Source organism: Mus pahari, chromosome 3 (genome assembly GCF_900095145.1).
Source record: "Mus pahari chromosome 3, PAHARI_EIJ_v1.1, whole genome shotgun sequence".
Classification (NCBI taxonomy): domain Eukaryota; kingdom Metazoa; phylum Chordata; class Mammalia; order Rodentia; family Muridae; genus Mus; species Mus pahari.
In genome coordinates this window covers 9,749,642-9,767,407 of record NC_034592.1, presented here as the reverse complement: position 1 = coordinate 9,767,407, position 17,766 = coordinate 9,749,642, and the positions used below count along the sequence as shown (strand labels likewise).

At 41.5% G+C, this 17,766-nt stretch overlaps 1 protein-coding gene across 1 annotated transcript in view; it reads right to left on the bottom strand.

Moving 5' to 3' along the window:
• The window catches only part of Gad2 (glutamate decarboxylase 2), a 70,761-nt gene that overhangs the window by 44,826 nt on the left and 8,169 nt on the right, over positions 1 to 17,766 (bottom strand). Inside the window, exon 7 of the mRNA XM_021192941.2 lies at positions 13,023 to 13,138. Within this exon, the coding sequence (XP_021048600.1) occupies positions 13,023 to 13,138 (116 nt within the window). The remainder of the gene's footprint in view (positions 1 to 13,022; positions 13,139 to 17,766) is intronic.

Genomic DNA, 17,766 nt, shown 5'->3' with positions numbered 1-17,766 from the left:
GAGAGAGAGAGAGAGAGAGAGAGAGAGAGAGAATATAACGGCATGTGCATACTTCAGCATGCATGTGGAGGTCAGAGGACAACTGTAGGTATCGGTCTTCACTTCCTACCTATAAGCCATGCTAATCTTTGTCCTTTAGCCTTGGGTACTTCTCTCGTGTTTACATTTTCTATTTCTCAGGAGGGACAGACTACAGATACTGTGAACATATGCTTTTTATATGAGTTCTGGAGTTCAGAACTCAGTATGTTTTACCCACTGAGCTAATACCCCAGCCCTAAACTAGCTTTTCACAAACACTCAGCAACTGATTCCAATAACAGTGTACCACAACATTCTCAAACTTACAATTTGCTCTTGAATGGTTGCCTGCCTTCATTCCTTCCTTCATTCATTCTTTCCTTCCTTCCTTCCTTCCTCCCTTCTTCTGATTTTTTTCATTGGCATACAAACTAATAAGTTTCACTGTGCCATTCTCATGGGTATTTTGTTTTCCTTGATCCATCTCTTCTAGTCCTCTCTCCTGCCTTCTGTTCCCCTCTGGTTGTTTCCCTTCCTTTTCCAATGATCTTCTGCTTTTATATCACATGTATTCTATTACTCTCCCCAACACACACACACACACACACACACACACATCTTAAGATGCCTTTCTCCACTTATGTTCCCCTGCGTAGTTTCAAGAAACTATACTTAGTTTCTCATAAATTTAGTGACATTGTATATAACACCTATGAAGGGAAGTTGACCCTAAGCCCAGCCTTCCTTCCTCTGGAGTTCTAGGAGGTAGAACTGGTCATACAGGGCAGGGCCAAGCTGGTGGGTCATACTGACAGCCCACTGCACACTTTTTGTATTTTACTTCCAGTCTGAATTCTGGGTTTTGATTGCTGTAATCGATATGACATTTGGAGAGCTGAGAAAGACTAACCTAAGCCCAGCTGTACTGCATCTGCCCATCAGTCTTTTACTATTAACTACAGATCATTAAGCTGTCCAAAAGGAGAGCAGCTCCCTCAATTTCCATCTCCAAAGGGCTGCTGAGTAGAATTTTAAATTATGCTTCTAAAGAGGCATGCTTTTCTCAAATGCCCAGTCACCATGCATCTGAAATTTTAAGTATGCAGTACATGAACTTGTAACATATTTTTAGGGAAACTGTCTAATAAAGCAGAAAATCATGTTTGTAACAGCAACAAGTAACATCAACCAATAAAGGGGACATACTGAAGGTCTAAGTTCTAAAACCTCAGTGTAGCTAGAATTAACCAGAAAGGGCCATTAGATTCGTTTTACAACCTCAGAATGACTAAGTAGATACCCGTCTCTAAGCTACCTGGGAGAAAGAGTTCAGTGAGGCCAGGGATTTTAAAGATGTGTGACACCTGTCTCCTTTCCACCTTTTTGATCACAGATCAATGTTCTTTGTATTTGGCAGATACTAGGAAACCCGGAGTAGAAGTTCAGAGGAAAGCAGTGTTCAGTCCTTATTGCCAGAAGGGCTTAGAGCAAAGAGACCAGCTGTCTTTGCTGAAAAAGCACAAATACCTCAAATTGTGTCCCTCAGTAAATGTGCTCAGAAGTCTTGATCTACAGACTGGCAAATTGCAGCTAAGTAAGGGATCTGCTGCACCTGCCCCTGATAGGCACATCCTTGTCTGGTCTTTAATGAGAGAGAACAGGGATCTGTAATTGAGGAATAATTACAAAGGATAATTGATTGCTGTAAAACTGCCACAGATTTAAGGAAACCTTCATGCCTCAATAGAGAGTTTAAACATAGGAACAAAGTAGATATAAGGCATGAGAAAAGAAAATTAGGCACCAGGCAGTATTTGTATTTTCAGGAAAAAGGAACAGAGGCATATAGCTAAGTGGTACCTACAATAATAAGGCATCCATGAGGAGGAAGAAAGTTGAGGGTCTCAAAGACATTTAATAAGAAAAAAGAGCAGAGATCAGTTGAATGGGATGCTTTTCTATGTATGAGACAACATAAGACAATTGCTTTTAATGTTTGTATCTCATAATGGAACCATTTGTGTATAAACCAGAGGAAAATAGCATCTAAAAGACAAGTTCCTTCCTAGATGCTGAGGATTCTGGGTGGAAAGTTGTCTGGGGAGAACTTAGCAGATGCTTGGCAGCAGCACAGTAGCAGGCGAGCGTCATGTAGGAACAGCTATCCCAATATGGGGCTGGGTGGCTTCAGAGGGCAAAATTATGAACAAGTTTGGAAGTTTCAAGGAGTAAAATTTGTTTCTTAATAATGAAGATTAGCATAACATTCTATTGCTCGTCAATGAGCACATTCCACTTTCCCGATTTAGAAAATATAGTGAAACTTTGACAGAGGTCGGTGCTTGTTTAAGACTAAGTCATATTTCTATTCATGAGTAACAGATATTGAACCTGTTTGTTTTTTTATTTCAAACTAAACCAAAATTTCAGTTTGATGGAAAGTTTCATTTCTGTATTTTTCATATAGAAATGTTGAAAACTGCTAGAAGAAAATACTTCAAGACAAGATAACAGGCAGCAGTTTCTGAGCCACAGTAGTACAGTAACAAGACCCAAAAGTGACAAACAGGTTTTCATGAAATTAGAAGCTTCTGCACAGCAGAAGAAACTGCAAGCAAAATGAGCTGACAGCCAATAGGGTGGAAGAAAAACCTTTGTCAGCTCCTCAGACAAGAGGTTAATATCTGGGGTATATAATGAACCCAAAAAATTAAACCTCAAACCCTCAACTGCCAATAATCAACAGACAGCTATCAAGAGTAACAAATGAGCTAGTGATGGAACAGACAGTAATCAAAGAAAGAAGGGCACATAGGAAATAAGTATCTTTTAAATGTTCACAACATCTCTAACAGTTAGAGAAATGCAAAGTCAAACTACTTTGGGATTCTGACTCGCCCCAGTTAGAATGGAGAGAGTCAAGAAAGCAAATGTTAAACACTGGCATAGCCCTCACAAGGAGATCTGGGGAAAAAGGAGTCATTGCACATTGCTGGTAGCAGTGTGAATTAGTATCTCCACTGTGACTGTCACAAAAACCGAATAGAGTTGTCACATGCCCCAGCTGTACCACTCCTAGGCAGATACCTAAAGGACATTACAGAGATGCATGCATATCCATGTTCAATACAGCTCTTAATGCAGTAGCCAGGAAGCATAGTTATGGAAGATGTCCATCACATGATGGAGGACAGTAAAAATGTGGTTAATATATGCACAATGGATTTGTATTAAGGTATAATGAAGTTATGAAAATTCCAAGAAAATGGATGGAATTGGCAAACATTATATTGAGTGAGGTTACTTAGGCTCATAAGGACAAAACTCTCTCTCACATGCAGATCCTAGCTTCTAACTGTCAAATACATGTGTGCAAATGAGAGTGAATAAGGAACCTAGACTTGGAAAGAAGTTTTAAAGGAGGGCACAGAACAAGTGGAAGGAAATATGTGGGACAATGAATACCACAGAGACAGTGAGAGCAGGAAGACTGGGCAAGCACACACACACACACACACACACACACACACACACANTCTCTCTCTCTCTCTCTCTCTCTCACACACACACACACACGCACACACACTCACACACACATGCACACACATACATGCACCCAGAGACATACACATGCATATATACACAGACACACACACACGTACACACTCACACACACACACAAGACACATGCTTACAGACATACAGAGACACACACTTGCACACACTCACACACACATGACACATGCTTACACACATACAGAGACACATACTTGCACACACACATGCATACACATACACAGAGACACACACATATACACAGAGACATATACATGTACACAGAGAGACACACACATGCATACACACAAACACACACACTCACACACACACACACACACACACACACAGAGTCAATATTGAGTGTTTCCTTCAACCAATCTCCACTTTATGTTTGAGATAGGATCTCTCTCAGGACCTAGAGCTCACTGATTGGCTAGTTGGCTGCCCTGTCTGGCTAGTTGGCTGTCCTGACTGACTAGCTGGCTGCCCTGATTGGCTATCTGGCTGCTCTGGCCAATAAACCCTAACATTTTTACACTCTTAACTTTTCTAGCATGAGGATGATGAATGCACATAGGCAAGCATGGCTTTATTACTGGCTCTGGGGGATTAAACTCGGCTCCTCACGTTTTCATAGGGAGCCCTACTGACTGTGCCATCTCCCCAGCCTGTGCTTCTTCACTGCTAGTAAGGACAGCAAACTTCACCCTCTTTGGTGATGGGAGAACAAGCAACTCTGAGACAAACCACTTCCCAGAGTCTGGTGTCTCAGCATGCTGGCTTCCTATCCTCCATGTGGATTTAGGTGAGAAGTCTTAAGAGCCACTCTGATTCCTCCAAACCATGGTTAGTCACATACAAATATTTAACCATTTCTTATTGGATCATAGCCTATATTAGTCTTGGAGGAAACAAAGGTATTTTAAACAGCCCTCATCTCTTCTACCTCCTTCACCCCTCCTGTTCTCTAGTTTGGTAGTTTGGTTCTTCTGGTCATCATTGCCCATGGCCTTTGCTTACTTTCTCATCTCCCAGGACTTCAGTACTTACCATTCAGTTGTCTTTCTGATAATTATATGTATCCATCCATCATTCCATGTAGGTCTCTATATTAGCTCCACAGTGAGTCTATACCTACTTAATAAAACAGCCAACTACTGCCATATGAAATTACACTGAATGCTAACTGGTTCACTGTCTGTTTCCTAATGGTACAAAGGAACTAGGAGAACAGATTTTATCTATGGTTGAGAAATGTTTGTTGACATTCTTGGCTATATGCTCAGAGAATAAATCCAGGGAAATGTCCTCGATTTGTTGTTTAGGATATCTAGTCACAAATACTAGTGTTGAGGGGTGAGTTTGGTGGCTAGCCAGATCACAGAGGACTAAATGGACAGGATCCCCTCTAAAAGCAAATCCAGAGGTTTTTTCTGCTTACCCACTGCAAAAGGCTTGGGATGGGGTCCTTCCCAAGCATAAGGGAGACAGCCACCAGTGCTTATACCGTCACCAAGCTGCTTGGTGAAAGAGAAGCAACTCAAAGACTTCAAATGAGAAAGAGAAACAACACAGCGGTTTGGGACTCTCAGCTCCCAACCCTTCAGACTTTCTATCAAATGCCCTGCCTTCTAGCTTTGAGAACTACCAGTTATCTTTGGTCTTGCCTCTTATTGACTGATGCATCTCTCAGATCTTTATACAATAGGGATTTCCAATAATTCGATCTGAAAGTCAAATCTAAGAATGAACTAGAATCTGCCTCTGACTATTTCTCAAGCTTTAGGGGTCCCATATTTCTCAATGACCCACAGTACCAACAGAATTCCCCTTGCCCTTCTGCATACATCTCTGACATAACCATTGATTTACCAACACTGAGGTGCAATATATCTGCCTCTAGGCAGGGCTGGTGTAGGTATCATATATGACTTACTTATGAACCACCTAGCCCTCAGTAGGTTCTTACAAATCATAGTCCTTATTCTCACATACTCTTACCCAGCGTGATGACAACTTCAGGCCTCTCTAGTTACCTCAAGTGGAATTTTGAAATATTCAGTTAAGATTAAAGGCAATTACGTGTGTGTGGCATGAGAGAGAGAGAGAGAGACAGAGACAGTGAGACACAGAGAGATATGAAATTGTAAGGAAATCTGAAAATGACATTCATATCAATAGAGAACTTATACTCTTCCAGCACTGTGAATTAATTCCTGCTAAACTTACATTTATTTACCTATGGCTTTTGCTTACTGTTTCATCTTTCAGGACTTCAGTACTTTCTATACCTCTGTTATTGGAGATGAGGAGGCATGTCTGTTTTAAAGAATGAACAATCCCCAGACAAGTTCTCATCTCACCACTCTCTCTGGCATCCATCTCACCTGGATAAATTCAGCTCTTTCTCCACAAGGGATGCTAAATGGGTATCTGCTTATAGCAGCAATGCTGGTTGTCATTTCTGGAGTACCACTAAAGGTCCTGTAGTTGGGCTCTACCCTTCCCATGTATTTATTAGCTTCCTTCAGCTTTCTGACAACTATGCAGGTATTGTTCCTTTTACAGAGGAATAGGAAACGAGTTAACTCACCTGAATTAATGCCTATGAGGAGGCCAAGCAGACCTCATCACCATTTTGGGTTAATTTTACAACTCATGGACTTTATATTAACCTGAAGACAAATATGCCTATCCAGGCACTTCTAACCTGGCCTCCCACCCAACATGGAATGCAACCTCATGGGTTTTAAGATAGATGACTTCTCTCTAGACTCTTCCCATGCTAACATATGCTCCCTAAATTCAGACACTGGGTTATTGCTACTATTTCCCTCAAGTAAGCAACACAGGAAGGAAGTGGAGGGGAGGAGAGGGGAAAGGAGGGGAGAGAAGAGAAGGGAGGAAGGGGAGGGAGGGATAAAGAAGGATGAGCAAGAGTAAGAAAGAAGAAATAAAGAATGTCATAGCTCAGGGATTATGCCACAATGCCTTAGTCCCTTATTAGTCATGGCTATAAGAATACCTCCAGGAGAGTAGTATGTGGTTATAGTTATTCACACCTAGGCAAGACTGTTAAAGTTCTTTGCCAGGAGTAAATGTGAAGAGAAAGTGACATAGAATGGAAGGAGAAAGAGGCCACTGCAGAATCAGATCAGGCCTGCTCAAGTTGACCTGGTTTTGGCTTGTACTATCTTCTGCCAAGCAGAGTTTGTACCCAATGCATGCCATTTGAATTTCACGAGTGGCCCTTTTTTTATGCTGTGTGGAACTTTTTAAACAAAATCTTTTTGCATTTTTGTGGTTGTTACTTAAGGAGAACTACTTTGGAAATTGACTCCCTCCAGGATGTCTCATCTAAAAGCTGTGGACTGTTTTCTAACATATGTGGGAACATAATGCAGTGTCACCCTGGGCTGGCAGTCCTGGGTTCTATAAGTAATCAAGCAGAACACTCATCTCCCTACTTCTCATGAGAAGCTGAGGGGATGTCTGAAGATTCAGTCTGGAAGACATGGATACCTGCAGGAGGTGATCTGTGAAAAGCAGAGTGAATTTGTTCCTGGTGATTTACCTAAAAGATCCTTCTATCTTATTATTATAAAGGATGTTTTTCCTCAATGACATTGTGCTGTTTCATGGAAGCTATTTCTGGAAGTGCTTGTGTCACATGAAGATGAAAGAGAGATGTGCGACACTTCCCAAGGTGTGGGGGTTTGAGGGTTCAGAGTGACAGGGGATGTTTGAGCTAGGATTTTAGATCTCTCTGTATCAGCTTTAATTTAGAACTCGTTAGACTACTTTTTGTTAAGTTCTTCTTTCATAGGAGACTTGGGGGCAGTGATGATTCAGCAGAGGATGAATGTGGAATGAACAGGCTGTATGGCCCTTCCAGTGTTGTGATTTTGTGATGCTGTACACTGTAGGGAAATCATCCTGGAGTCCTTTCCTTGTGGCCTCAGTACTACCTCTGTTGCATCTCAGTGACTCACTCACTTCTAATACTGTTTGTTTAATTTAGTCCTATCCAAGTGCTTCGAGAAAGCCGTTCATTTGAATATAGAGAAAAATGTAATAGCTTGTCCCACTTATCAGCTAGATAATGTTCTAGTCTGCACTGGTCTCTAGGTGAAGCTTAAGTCCGCACTAGTCTCTGAAAAAGAGGATGGAATGTTTGTGGGGTAACAAAGGGTGACATCCCCCCCCCCAATGTGTGGAGTTTCCAGTTGGATGTGATGGGCTACAGAGTTGCTAAACATTATTTTCATCTCCATGGTTGTGCTGGATAGTTTTATGCCAACTTGACACAAGTTGGAGTCCCTGGAGAGGAAGGAGACTCAGTTGAGAAAACACCTCCATAAGACTGGGCGGTTGGCAAACCTGTCGAACATTTTCTCATTAGTGATTGATTGGGAAGGGCTCGACTTATTATTGGTGGTGTCACCCTGGGCTGGAAGTCCTGGGTTCTATAAGAAATCAGGCAGAGCAAGCCATAAGGAGCAAGTCAGTAAGCAGCATCCCTCCATGGCCTCTGCAACATCTCTTGCTTCTAGGTTCCTGTCCTGTTTGAGTTCCTGTTCTGACTTTCTTCAGTGTGGAAGTGAAAGCCAAATAAATCCTTCCCTCCCCAGCTTGCTTTTGGTCATAGAGTTTCATCACAGCAATAGGAACCCTAACTAGGACAAGGGCTCTAATTAAATTTGCCACATGACAAACTTAGCACCCAGAAGTTTTAAAATAACAGTAACTTGACTCAGTTTGGAACATTAGGAGATTATTAGTCTTACAATAATCAGACAAGGAAAATATCACTTAAGACAAGACACTACAGGTAAATTTGGAGCTTCCAGCTACAGAGTGGCATTCAGTCTCCCAACCCAGTAGTTGAAAAAGCAGTACTGGGTGGTTGAGGAACAGGGGCTGTAGATCTGGATCTGCCACATTGGCTGTGCGATTCATGACAAAGCCCTGCTCACTTCTGGAGCTTGGTTCTTCCTCTACTAAGCAAGCTTGTTCTTTTACAAAGTTACCTGAATGCACATGCGTGCGCGCGCGCACACACACACACACACACACACACACACACACACACAGAGTTTCCTGTGTCCCTGGCAGCAGGCAAGTATTTTCTGGGGCTCTCATCTGAGTCCTATAAATACTGGGCTGGGAAAACATCTCAAAGAGCAAGAAAGACATTGCTGGCACCTTCCCTGCTCCAGCACAGCAGCTCCTTTTCCTTCCTTGTTGAAAAAAAAAAAAACCAAACCAACCAACCAACCAACCAAACAATCAAAAAACCAAACTAACCCACTGCAAGGACTGGCCATGTTTAGCCTGGAGAAAAGGGTGACTTAGGAAAGATTTGATAATTTTCTGTCTTCAGAGTTTTTTGGAGCTATTTCAGGAGACCATGCAAACAAAATGACTGTAAAGTTTGACAGTACATAGGAAATTTGTTCCCTTGCTCAGAAGCCAAGAGGAGCTATAGGAAATGATGAATCATCTCCAAAGGAACCAGAAATGAGAATCAAGTGAGTTCTCTATCTGTAGGTTTAAGAGCAGGACTCACTTGTAAATACCTGTCTGTATCTAAAACAGTACAAGTAGAAGCTGGGCATTTTTCCTATATGTCCCTCTAGTCTGGTTTAGGAGACAGGGTGGCTTATTTAAGGCACAGTGAGGGAATAATAATCTAATATCAATTTCTAATTAAGAAAAAGCTCACTGCAGAATGTTGATCATGTAAAGTACAAACCATTAAGTTTACAACACCCACATAACTCATTGAACATGAAGAAGTTGAGCTGGTGTTTACATAGAACCTTCACCCCTATGTTCCAGTATCTTTGGCATGAAAGATGTTACTAGAAGAGAAAAGTAAAAACCAAATTATCCAAAACACATTGATCTACAATGGTTCCCTGACTATAAGTTATGCTAGGGCAATAGTGGCACAAACCTTGTGGGAGTAACCAACAAATGTTTAATTTGACTTAAAGCCCATTCCACAAGATGGAACCCATACCACTGCTTGCGTCACCAAGGACCTGAGACTAGATAGCCTAGAGACCTAGGGTAAAACCAAGTACTACTCATCTATTGCTACCTCTTTTTGATGAGCCATTTTTGAAATGGCTCCTAATACTATGCTGCTATCCTCATGGATCAGTGCTTTGCCCAGTCATCAGTGCAGAAGCTTCCTCCTGCAGCAGACAGGGACAAACACAGAGACTCATAGTCAGACACTATGCAGAGAGTCAGAGGTCTTGGAACACTCAGCCCTAAATAGAATATATCCAACAGATCCCTCCCTGCAAGACTCAGGGAGCTCTGTGGAAGATGTGGTGGAAAGAATATAAGACACCAAGAAAATAAGGCCCTCTAAATCAACATGAGCAAAGGTCATATGAATTCAGAGGGACTGAGGCAGCATGCACAGGATCTGTCTGAGTCTGCACCAGTTCTTCTGTGTATATTCACACTTGCCATGTTTATGAAAATCAAATAGGTTTATTCTCATTACTTGTTGAAGTACTTTTGGACTGTCTAAGAATAATCAGATGCATTATACATTAAAAAAGAATACATGTGTCAAAATGGAAATTCTATAGCCAGAGACAGTTGGTATTCTAGGTAAGGTTCATAATAAAATTATCATTTTTAAATATGTGAATGGAGAATTAAACAGATGAGTTGCCTTTCTTTCTCTTAGAAATGAAAGAATGGACTTCAAGTTTATAATACAAAAAAAGTATTACAAAAGCAGTCTGAGAGCATGCATAAGGTCTGAGCTTTCTAAAACAAGCTAAGTCACCTTTATCAAGTGTGAGGCTCAAAAGCTAATTCCAAAGGCAGGGAGCATAGGGTGGCTTGCTGCTGGGGCAACTTTAGAGAGCCAAAGAAAAGGATGTCTAATGTAAAACCATTTTGAAGCTGTAGTATTGGGTAGTTTGAAGCTGAACATACAGAACTATTTAACTATTTAGGGATCTGAATCTACATCAGGGAAATGGGGACATGAAAGACTATGGTTATTTTACCCATATAGAACCTTTAATTAAATAGAAGTTAAGTCCTGATATGGGTCAAATCATGAGTCCTGTGTTGGCAACACTTAGTCTTACAATGTTGGATAGGTTACTAGAGTGTTGCTCCTTTGTTGCTGTGCACTGCTAGGTAAGAGAGAAAACAAGAGCTGTTTGTTATATGAACCAATTGGAACATTGTTTTCATGCCTACATGGTAGCAGAAGGGGGAGTATGTGCGCTTTGAAGGGCACAGGAGGAGCATTAAGTTCTTCACTACGGTATCTATAACAAAGAAGACCAGACTTGTTAGCCTCTGTCTAGCTAGCCCCCTGGTAGGCAGGAACCAGTGCATGGCAGAGATCTGGCTCAAAGATCAGATAGAAAAGACCCCTATTTCACTTCTTTATGGTACTGGTGATGTCTAATCTTCATTGGTGATTTGACTAGATTTAGAATGAGGAGCATAGCATTTCTTTTTTTGGGGGAGGGTTCTTTCCATTTTTTTTTAATTTTTTAAATTTATTTATTATTATTTTCTTTATTACATTTCAAATGCTATCCCGAAAGTTCCCCATACCCTCCCCCTGCCCCTGCTCCCCTACCCACCCACTCCCACTACTTGGCTCTGGCCTTCCCCTGTGCTGGGTCATATAAAGTTTACAAGACCAAGGGGCCTCTCTTCCCAATGATGGCTGATTAGGCCATCTTCTGCTACATATGCAGCTAGAGACTTGAGCTCAGGGGGTATTGGTTAGTTCATATTGTTGTTGCACCTACAGGGTTGCAGCCCCCTTAAGGTCCTTGGGTACTTTCTCTAGCTACTCCATTGGGGGCCCTGTGTTCCATCCAATAGCTGACTGTGAGCATTAACTTCTGTGTTTGCCAGGCACTGGCATAGCCTCACAAGAGGCTGCAATATCAGGGTCCCTTCAGCAGAATCTTGCTGGCATGTGCAATAGTATCTGGGTTTGGTGGCTGATGGTGGGATGGATTCCCGGATGGGGTAGTCTCTGGATAGTCCATCCTTTCATCTTAGCTCTAAATTTTGTCTCTGTACCTACATCCTTTCATGGGTATTTTGTTCCTTATTCTAAGGAGGAATGAAGTATCCACACGATGGTCATTGTTCTTGGTTTTCCTGTGTTTTGCAAAATGTATCTTGGGTATTCTAAGTTTCTGGGCTAATATCCACTTATCAGTGAGTACATATCTAGTGACTTCTCTTGTGATTGGGTTACCTCACTAAGGATGATATCCTCCAGATACATCCATTTGCCCAAGAATTTCATAAATTCATTGTTTTTAATAGCTCAGTAGTACTCCATTGTGTAAATGTACCACAGTTTCTGTATCCATTCCTCTATTGAGGGACACTGGGTTCGTTCCAGCTTCTGGCTATTATAAATAAGGCTGCTATGAACTAAGTGGAGCATGTGTCCTTATTACCAGTTGGAAGATCTTCTGGGTATATGCCCAGAAGAGGTATGAGCATAGCATTTCTAAGTGTGTCCATAAGAATGTTTCCAGAGATGATCACCTGAGGGGAGTGAGGCCACCCTACAGTGAAGAACACTAGCCCATGTACTGGAAGTGGGTACAGCGCAAAAGCAGAGAGGAGAAAGCTAGTCGATCTCTGCTTCCCGGCTCATCATGATGTGACTTCTCTCATCCACTTTCCTTCTTACCACAATGGACTGAATTGTCTGAAACCAGGAGGGAGATCAAGTCTCTCCCTAGACTGTTTTGTGCTTAAGCATAACTAATACAGTACTAAGTGAAGTCAGGCCACCCCCAGTTAAGTGGCTGACGGCACCACAAGGGTTGAGACTATCTAATCCCTAAAACTCCAGCTTTAACCAGGAGGGCAGCAGGGCCTGGTAGAGTCGGGATTATACAAAGCACCGAATCAGTGATGCCTTTTCTTTTGCTCCTGTCCCTCACCGTACAGTATGACAGACACATGGAGAATGGGATCTGGAATGAGATATACTCTGCTTTGGGGTTGGAGAGACGGCTCAGTGGTTAGAGATCCAGGTACTGCTTTTGCAGAGAATTAGAGTTCAGCTTCTGGGCATATCAGGTGGCTCACAAGTGCCTGTAACACCAGTTCCAGGGCAGTCGCTGGCCTCTGGAAGTACCAGTATTCATGTGCACATACCCATAGATATACACATAATTAAAAATAATTCGTTAAAATAAAATATATAAATTCTGCTTTATCTTTGAGGTTTCCCTGGATTTCAGAGATAAGGAGCATATTCCAACGGACAGCTCAGCTCAACTCAACTTTCCCCTCATTCTCTCAAGATATGTTTCCTGGAAAGAGCACATCCAGAGAAGAGGCATTTCCGGGCGTTATTCATTCAATTGGGCCCATCGATTCGATCTTATGCTCAAAAGAATATTAACACATACATGCTCTGATGTGAACGCGATGAGCCTGGGCACCGCTGCCATCCCCTTCTCCTTGACTTCTGGAAACATCTTGTAGCGGGCAATGAGCATGGCATACATGTTGGAGATGGCGCCACCTAGAGGGCACAAAAAGAGTTACTGTTTTCCATTCTCTATCAACACTTCTCATGCAAGGGGCACTTTGGATTTCCACTGACCTAGAATCGGTCAATAGCTTGAACTATGGGTCACAGCCCAATATGAGAGCATATATCTTAATTTGGTGTGGAGAAGAGTCTGAAAAGTTGCGAACAGTAAAATGTTTCTGAACACACCAGGACCAAAAATTATTTCAAAATCAACCACATAATGAGTCTGGGATGTTTCTGACAGTGTTCAACAGTTCATGTCACATCACACAATGTCACCATAACCTTGTTTCTAAACACACATCATGCTCACTTTGCCCTGTGCATCATGGTATGCAATGCCAATGCTGCCTAAAACGTCAGTTATGAGATGATTGTATGTTATGAGTAGCAATGCTTTTTACTGTACATATAAAATGTCTGCTGTTACAGAAATTTAATGGCTCAATTATAGAAAACAAAGATTAATATTTCTCCATTATTTGACTTAACTGGTACATACCAATATATTTGGATGGTATTATATTAGAATGTTTGATTTTTAAAGTTGTTGTTTGAGTTGCTGACATGAGTTCATAAATAACTGATGAATGAATATTGATTTTGGACTCAGACAAAATTTTCAGTGATTCCAAAAATGACCGTAAATATATTTCTGCCATTTGATATTGAATATGGCTGCAATGTGGCATTATAATGCACTGACCATTATAAAATCAAAATAAGGAGTAACTCTAAAAGTGGTGACACCTTTGCATGGTGCAGTATCAAGTAACCACCTAAGGCTTGATTATTTCTGCAAACTAAACATATTTGTCTCATTATTTTGCAAATTCATTTTTGACTTTAATAAGTCCAAAGGTATCATACATAAAGAATTTTTTTTTTTTTTGGTTTTTCGAGACAGGGTTTCTCTGTATAGCTGTCCTGGAACTCACTTGGTAGACCAGGCTAGCCTCGAACTCAGAAATCCGCCTGCCTCTGCCTCCCGAGTGCTGGGATTAAAAGCCTGCGCCACCAGGCCCAGCACATAAAGAATTTAAAATAAGGTTTAAGACTTATTACCAGTGAATGTTTTATATGTATGATTATTTTATACGTCTAGAAACCCAGGTAGACTACAAACTTCCCAGGTAAAAAGGAGTCATGAGTAGGAAAATGGATGAAGCACTGACCTAACTTCCAGGGAAAACCTTATAGCTCCTATAAAGTCTATTCTCAGATTCAAAGATACAGCTAAGAGGAATCAGGAAAGCAAATTGGGCCTCAACTACAGTAAGAGAAGCAGTTAAATGCTGAGTGTGGTGGTCCTTGCACTCAAGGTGAGCCTGGGCTACACAGTGAGTACCAGAACAGCCAAAACTACAGAGACCCTGGAGAGAAAGAAAGACAGAGAGGGAGACAAAGAGGGAGCGGAAGGGGCAGAGAGACTTCAAGGGAAATAAGAGTCTTATCATATAGCACAGGCTGGCTTTGAACTCATGATTCTTCTGTTTCAGCCTTGCAAATGTTGAGATTCGTGTATGTACCACTATACCCACCTAGAAGAGACTTTTGAAAAAAGATATTTTTTCTTTCTTTTCTCTCTAGTTTATATGTATAGCTACTCAATGTTAGGCCTGTAGAATCTTTATACTATGATGGTGGCAAATACTTATTTCTTTTCATTTCCAGCCATGTCTTGTCCTTGAATTGAGACAGGTAAGCTACCCTTTATCCTGCAGCCTGCTAATGGTCCCTATAGAATGTGGGATAAACATCCACATTCATCCCCTCCTCCTCCGTTGATTCCGTTTAAAAGTTCTTTCTCTCAGAGATGTTCCTGAGATACAATTGCATGCATTAATGAAGTCCTACTGATTTCAGCTACATGTAGAATTATATTTCTTGTATTTCTCCAAGGCTGATCAAGTTTTACTCTGCTCTGTAAGAAAGGTCTCACTTCACAAGCAATGAAACTTTCTGCAGGACTCTTCAGAACCTCAGAACTTTTGCTCTCTAGGAAATATGAAGGCACTGAATAGGCTGGCTTAGACGATGTGGAACCAGAAGGCAAAGTGTTTTCTCTCTGCCCCACTCCAACAATGAATCTCTTGGGATTATTTCTGGGATGGTCTGATCAGCTTTTCCTTCTAGTTGAGGATCAAGCAGGCTCTGCCAAGTTGAAGAGCCTATGAAGGGCCTTATGAGGCCCTTTGCCTTATGAGCCCTGGGCTCTGAAACAGGCAGGGCACTGGGTACAAAGCCATCAACCAGCCATTGGCATCTGTACAGTCAGAATTCAGGCAGTTGCTACCCTGTTAGGTCCTAGAGATTCAGGATAGTAGGAAACAGGTCCAGTATGTTTGGATCAGATGCCCAGCACAGACTGTGTAATGCTGAACTCAAAGGAAAGCTTTTGAGCAAGTTTCACTCTAGCTTATGATTTCCCAGTCTTAGCATTCACTGATATTTTGAGCTACAGAATTCCTTCAAGAGGATTATCTTAAGTAATGTTGGGTAGTTAGCCTCATTCATGGATTCCAGTTGAAAACTGTTTTTTCTCAAGCCACTACAACCCAAAATATCCAGACATTCCAGTTGTTCTTTTGGGAGGGCAATACTGGCTCCCTGGTTGAGAACTGATGCTCTTGCTACATTTCTCAGTCTGGTGGGGTTTGTTTGGTGAGTGGTGGGTGGTGGGAGGTGGTAGGGGATGGAGGGTTAGAAAAGGAAGGGGAATATAAACAAAGAAAGCACTCTTCATGTGTAATTATTCAAGAAGCTTTCAATCCTGGTCTCTTGCTCCTCATCTTGCATCTCTGTCATCCTCCAGCTAAAAGGCTTTGTAGCTCTGAGGATGATGAAGGGATTTGTGCAAAACTGTATGAAGATGAAAAGAGATGCCCAAGTCCTACAGCCTCTAATGATTACATTAGGAAAAGAACTGAGGCTAAGGCAGGCCTTTTCTTCCTCAGTCCTTATCCTTTCTGATCTGCCAAAGATTAGATTGCTCTATGCAAGTGTAGGTAAATCTCATATACAGAATTCTTCCAGGAATCATGAGGCAATTTCAGAAAGGATCGAGTTCCTGGGTGTTTGTGGTAGGGATGAACAGAACTGAACAACAGTCAAAACAAATTAAGCATTGTGGCCAAGTCAAAGATCCAACTCTGAAGATTTATTCCCAGGACCAGAGGAAACAAGGATGTGCGTGTGAACCTACTTTTCCTGTTCCTGTTCCTTGACTCATTCGACTCTTTAATCCAGAAGCAAGGCTTGCTGTTACGATCACTCTTCTTATAGGAAGTTGTTCAGAACAGGTCTACATTGCTTTCTGATGCTCCCCACTCTGACTTTGGAATATTTATATTACAATATAACACTACATCTATGGCTTTTACACTCTAGTTAGAACATATGAGTCTTCAGGCTCAAAGGAAGAAGCTCCATAGCCTCCGCCTACTGATTTGCTGCCATCCACTATGTCATACAGGACCTAGCAGAACCAACAATTAGGATTTCTTGGGGTGTATGTTTTCTGGGACATGTAGGTAGGTTCAAGACAAGCTAGATAATTAGGCATGTCCCCTATTTAGACTAGTAAAAATTTCATAGTCAATGGATTCCTACTTTTGTGAGCTATAAAAACTGAACCATGTTGCTCTTGGTACATCTCAGGAACAACTCAATCCTTCAATCAACCCTGTAAGAGAATGAATAAGGTAGAAATGGTGTTGACATTGTAACCCTTGTAACTGTACCTAGTTCTACATGAATATATGTTCTAAGCATCAATATCAGGCAATAAGAACGGATCCACAAGCTTAGCAGGAAAGGAGAATAAGAACTAAATTGCCTAGAAAATGAAAGAGTCCATCAGGACTAGTATTCAATGACTGTTGGTTAAGGCTAATTTTCTGTTCCATTTAACTAACACTTTTCCCTTTAGCATCTGAAAAAACATGCTATGTACTTAAGTACATGAAACAACATGGTGAGATGGTTAGACAGACATATACAAGTCTTATCCTCGAGGCCACTGCTGCTTGGTCATTGTTTCATCTTCAGGCCCTCTCACTTCTCACTGCCTTTGCAGACTTGCTTAAGAGGGATCTGAATCCAGCCTGGCTGTGCCTGGCTGTGCCTGGCTGTGCTGATAGCTGCAAGGGTAACTCTGGTCTCTCCTTTGCCACCCACCCATAACAGTTTACTGAAGACTGGCTTCCTCTTACTGATTAAGTACCACTCTGCTTTGACATGAGGCTCCTTTTCCATGGGTCAGTGACTTATCCCTTGGCCTTCCTAACTCCCTTTTCATCTAGGAATCAATTCAAGATCACAACATTTTGCTTCATGTTGATTCTCTGGGCTGGAAGAAGTGTAAATAACAGAGCTTAGCATGCAGTGGATGGTAATGAAAGGCAAAATGGAAAAGATAGGGTGACATGGTAAAGAGGAGAGAAAATACCTCAAAGAAATCAGAATTCTCTTCTAGCTTTAAGGAATCACCTCTCCACACACTCCTTGCCCTACTTGAAATTAGTCTAAATCCACTTCCCTGCTCATTATTCCAGGGACTAGAGAAAAGAGAGAATGGGCTCTTCGGAGGAAATACAGCTCGGTACACACCTTCA